At 39.6% G+C, this 5,504-nt stretch overlaps 1 protein-coding gene across 1 annotated transcript; it reads left to right on the forward strand.

The window, feature by feature from the left end:
* The first annotated feature begins 4,357 nt into the window (after positions 1-4,357).
* Positions 4,358-5,293, forward strand: LOC142464607 (olfactory receptor 5V1-like). The gene has a single exon (XM_075567978.1). The coding sequence runs from the start codon at positions 4,367-4,369 to the stop codon at positions 5,291-5,293; it is 927 nt and encodes a 308-aa protein (XP_075424093.1). The 5' UTR covers positions 4,358-4,366.
* The last annotated feature ends 211 nt before the right edge of the window (positions 5,294-5,504 follow it).

Raw genomic sequence — 5,504 nt, forward strand, 5'->3', positions numbered from 1 at the left:
CAGCGGAGCCTGTTAGTGAGAGCAGGAAGTGAGGTGCCTGCTGCCAGGGACCAAGGTGGCTCGCCCTCCCTCCAGCCATGATCCACAGTGAAAGGTAGGACACCCCTCCCCCTATGCAGCTGCTCCTCAGAGCTAGTGGCAGTGTGGCAGTGTGGCAGTGTGGCAGTGTGGCAGTGTGGCAGTGTGGCAGTATGGCAGTGTCAGTGTGGCTGTGTCAGTGTGGCTGTGTCAGAGTGACAGTGTGTCAGAGTGGCAGTGTGTCAGTGTGTCAGTGTGTCAGTGTGTCAGTGTCAGTGTGTCAGTGGCAGTGTGGCAGTGTGGCAGTGGCAGTGGCAGTGTGTCAGTGTGTCAGTGGCTGTGTGTCAGAGTGGCAGTGGCAGTGTGGCAGTGGCAGTGTGTCAGTGTCAGTGGCAGTGTGTCAGTGGCAGTGTGTCAGTGTGGCAGTGTGGCAGTGGCCATGTGTCAGTGGCAGTGGCAGTGTGTCAGTGGCAGTGTGTCAGAGTGTCAGTGTCAGTGTGTCAGTGTGTCAGTGTGTCAGTGGCTGTGTGTCAGAGTGTCAGTGGCAGTGTGTCAGTGGCATTGTGTCAGTGGCAGTGTTTCAGTGGCAGTGGCAGAGTGTCAGTGGGGTGATGTGAGGTGAGGTGCAGGGGGAGAGGGATGTGAGGTGCAGGGGGGGAGGTGAAGTGCAGGGGAGTGAGGTGAGGTGCAGGGGATGGTGAGGTGCAGGGGAGTGAGGTGAGGTGCAGGAGGGGAGGTGTAGTGGGGTGATATGAGGTGAGGTGCAGGGGGAGGTGTAGTGGGGTGATGTGAGGTGCAGGGGAGTGATGTGATGTGAGATGCAGGGGGAGAGTGATGGGGGGGAGGTGCAGAGGGGGTGAGGTGCAGGGGGGTGGGATGTGTGTGGTCTGCAGGGGGGAATTGTGTGTTATGTGGAGGGGGAGTATTGTGTATGGGTGAGGGGGAGAGATGGGGGTGTGATATAGAGGGTGAGTCTCGCAAAGGTTGATGATGAGGGGTGCAGGGGGAGATATATGAAGATGATGAGTGCTGGGGGAGATATGAGGATGATGAGGGGTGCTGGGAGAGATATGAGGATGATGGGGTGCTGGGGCAGATATATGAGGATGATGAGGGGTGCTGGGAGAGATTGATGAGGGGGGCTGGAGGATATATGAGGATGATGATGAGAGGTGCTGGGGGAGATATGATGATGATGATGATGATGATGATGATGATGATGATGATGATGATGATGATGATGATGATGATGATGATGATGATGATGATGATGATGATGATGATGATTTTACCCGTGCGGCCCAAATCTGTTTTTCTTGGAGCAGTTCGGCCCTTCTCGCTTTACAAGTTGTGCAGGCCTGCTTTATAGTATGTTCTGAACTTGACACCTGTATGGAACAGACCAGGAATTGGTGCTGATCTATAGATGTTTCATTAGTAAGTAACCATGATTTACAGATATAGAAATTTGTATTGCACTCTGGTTAATTATGGTGAAATATTCTGGAAATCTGTGTTATACTGCCATTGGATCCTATAAGAAATATGTGATATTCTGAATTAAACTCAATATGTGTACATTTTCTAATTAATTAACTTTCTGATTGAGTCAAGTCCAACCCCCATGTGATTAGATACAATTTGAAACCCTTTGAGACAAAAGTGCCTAAGACGTGTTGCAAATTAATCATGGCCCAAAAGTGAATACAACAGAGAAATTAAAAAGCAATAATTAGCTTTAAATATCTTTTGCATTCCTAACTCAATAGGCATTGAACTGGATTATGTTGTGCATGTAAGTACATAACGTTATTCATGCTCTGTTATTGTCTTGATTTTTTTTATAGCATTATTTAGAAAGCATTTCAAATTACAGATGTTTTGATCTGGTTTCATTGTTCTCTATCTAGTGTCATACAGTCTGTCGCGATACACAGTTATATTCTGCAGAAACATTGCCATAGATTCTGATGGAAAATCATTGATAAGTCGTTGTTATATTTGGATGCAGTATGTTGTGATATCAGAGGGGACATTTGCATCTATATATAGTGTTATTTTATTGCTTTCCAACTAATTTTCTCGGGGAAAAGCACCTGCAGTAGCTCTACTTGTACTGAAATAAAAATTCATAGGATCTTTAAAAGACTCTTTTCCAATTTAATGTATCAATTATTTATTAAGTATAATTAAATCTCCGCACTGAACTTTATAGCTTAGTTTGCCCATACAAAAGCCTGAATATGACAGAAATTGGATTTATACCCTCTAATGGCATGGCTTGTGTTTTTTTCCAGTTTCTGAACTACTCAGATAGTTATTTAGAGGGTCATTTGTGTACAGGTGTGATTTTCACTTGCATTTTTCCAATTTATATATCTTGTGCTTGTGCTTCTATTATTAAATTCTTCATGTTGGCATATTCCAACGTTTTATAGTATTCTATTAGGCAGTGAGTGCTGGAACACACTATTGTATTTTGGTTATAATTTTGGAGGAATTAGGGTCCTCCTTGTTCCCTTTGCACCTGCATTCGATTTATTTCAATTGTCTATATCTTTTGTTACTAAATTTACTGTATGTTTGAAAGTTTATGGGTGGTTTCCTATTTCTCCTACAGATGTACCAGGTGTTATTACCCCATTAATGTTGATTAACACAAGACATAACACTAAAAATATTGCATGCATTAAAGAGAACACACTTGTTACCATTGTTTTCAATGGTGTCACTGAATTTCTTTCAGTAAAACTGGCATAATGGTAACACATTGATCGCAGTGCATTAATCTTACAACAACATCTGTTATATCTGTAAATTCAAGAATTAAGGTTTGACAAATTGCTTATAAAATGAAGCCATGATTTATTTGGGCGGGCTATGTCAGTCTGGCTATTCAAATTACAGTAAGCCTGTCCTTTCATTTTGCATATATTCAGCTTGGATAATACAGTATGATGGAAACTTGGAATAGATTTAACTGTGAATATCTTTATGGAGTCTTCATGCAAGAACAGTGGAACAGTGGTCAACAGAGCAGATAAATCATCACAGTATGTACGACTTAACTCCTCACAAACTATAGGTTACACCCGGATGTTTTTGCTTACTCATTATTACTATGTTTACATATATTCGGTTTAGAAAATAGACTGGACATATGAAGAGGGAGACGTAACTGCGTAAACAAAGTGTGAATAAAAGTTTGTTTTGATGCATTGCTCCATTTTTTGTTTGTGTTAAATGGTGGAGCGTTTTTCCCACGTATGACGTAAACTGTTAGCCAGAAAAGATTATGCCAAATCTGGCTGATTTAAAAAAAAAAAAAGATGCAAAAACAAGATTAAAAAGGGATGCATGGAGAAGCCAAGTTTGATAATGGGCTGTATATCTCAATATAATGTTGTGTCATGTAACTGTTCAATTGCAAACTGAGTCACATGGCACAAAACCTGAGATTGGACACTTTTAAAATGGATTGTACTGTATATAAAATGAAATGCTTGTTTTATGATTTAAAATGGATAGGAACAGAATATATTTGTATTGATGTTTAATTTCCTGCAATAATATAGATTTTTGTAGGAGCCCCAGTCAAGATGTATTTAATTCCAAAAGACATCTTCTGGTGCTGTAAGACACCTTAGAGCCCATTTGAGTGAAAGGGATGGAAACTGTATTCCAGAACCAGAAAGGGTCTTATGATGAAATAGCACTTCTTAATAAATTTGGGCCTCCATTTTCAAAGCAGATCTATTGCTTCAATCAAGCAGGTTTTCATGATAATCAGTTTGCCTACCTACTGTACTAACAGTACAACGCAGTGCTTTAGTAGTGGATACAACTGACATTGTTGTAATGCAGTCTTGGATGCTAACTACTGTGATTCCTCTATCAATTCAATACAAATACCAATGCACATTCACTAATAAAGCTGTTCTGTGTCAACAAATTATTCAAATTACGTTAAAACTTTTACCGCAAATAACTAACAAGTGCATTGAGAACTGGGCTAATGTGTAGGTAAAGCACAACAGAATATCATAGAGACTGATGTACTTGGTTCCCTTGTCTGATGTGGAATAGGTCAGTTGACATCCAGTCCCAAAGCTGTATATTCTTTTACATGTTGCTTAATTTTCCTGTCCCTCATTAGAAAAAATATTCTTACATCTCTATAGCCTGGATTTGTTTAATCTGTATACATTACCTCTATATACAGTACAACAATGTGTGTAATGTCAGCAATGTACAAAAAACAAAAGTATTGTAAATCTATTCTGTACTAAATGTTACAATATTAATAACTGGGATTTTTTTATTCAATAAACTGCAGGTTATAGAAATCATGGAGTCATTAAACCAAACTCAATTTACTGAATTCATCATACTTGGTTTCTCCAACCTTGCAGATCTACAGGACTTGATATTTGGTATTTTTCTAGTGGTTTATCTTTTGACGTTTTCTGGTAATCTGACCATCATTTATATCACTAAATGCGATCCATCCCTTCATAAACCAATGTATTTTTTCCTGAGCAACCTATCTTTCCTGGAAATGTGTTACACGTCAGTAACTCTCCCCAAAATGTTACAAAACCTCTGGACTAAAAATGAAACAATCTCATATAAAGGTTGTGTTACTCTACTATATTTTTTTGTCACGTTTGTGGGCACGGAGTGTGTTCTCCTTTCTGTGATGTCTTACGACCGCTTTGTGGCCATCTGCAAACCTTTGAGGTATTCACTGATCATGAGCAAGAAGGTCTGTGTTATCCTTACATCATTTTCGTGGTTATGTGGATTGATGAATTCGGTAGTCCATTCCATTTTCACCTTTCATCTATCATTTTGCCACACGAACAGGATCAACTACTTCTTTTGTGACATACCACCACTTCTTTTACTCTCTTGTTCAGACACCTCCGTAAATGAAACTGTGCTACTTGCTGCCGGAGCCTTCATAGGTTGCACACCTTTTTTATGCATCATTGTGTCTTATGCATATATCATCTTAACTATATTGAGAATTCGTACCACTAAAGGAAGAAGGAAAGCCTTTTCTACCTGTACCTCCCATATTACTGTCGTGGTATTGTACTTCGGAAGTGTCCTTTTTACTTATTTAAGACCCATTTCAAGTTACTCCATGGACAAAGACAGGCTAATTGCATTGTTGTACAGTTTTTTGACTCCTCTTTTGAATCCTTTCATTTATACTCTGAAAAACAAAGAAGTGACTAATGCCTTGGCAAAAGCTTGCTTTAAGAGATAGTCTAACAATGCACACTCATTTTAGTGAATTGTAACAATAGTGTCACTGGTAAAATACTATAGAAACAATTGACTCTCACAATTAATGTTTTCTAGAGTATACATTATTGTCTTTGATTTCTAATACCAACACTTGTATCAAGCCTGCCTTGATTGTGCTGACAAAGGATGTTGTTTTCAACACAACATCATACAAAGAGACATACACAGTT

The sequence above is a fragment of the Ascaphus truei genome, chromosome 13, assembly GCF_040206685.1.
Source record: "Ascaphus truei isolate aAscTru1 chromosome 13, aAscTru1.hap1, whole genome shotgun sequence".
Taxonomy (NCBI): Eukaryota; Metazoa; Chordata; class Amphibia; order Anura; family Ascaphidae; genus Ascaphus; species Ascaphus truei.

Excerpts from the sequence above, each read along its gene's own strand:
- LOC142464607 (XM_075567978.1), top strand. The coding sequence starts at position 4,367 with ATGGAGTCATTAAACCAAACTCAATTTACTGAATTCATCATACTTGGT.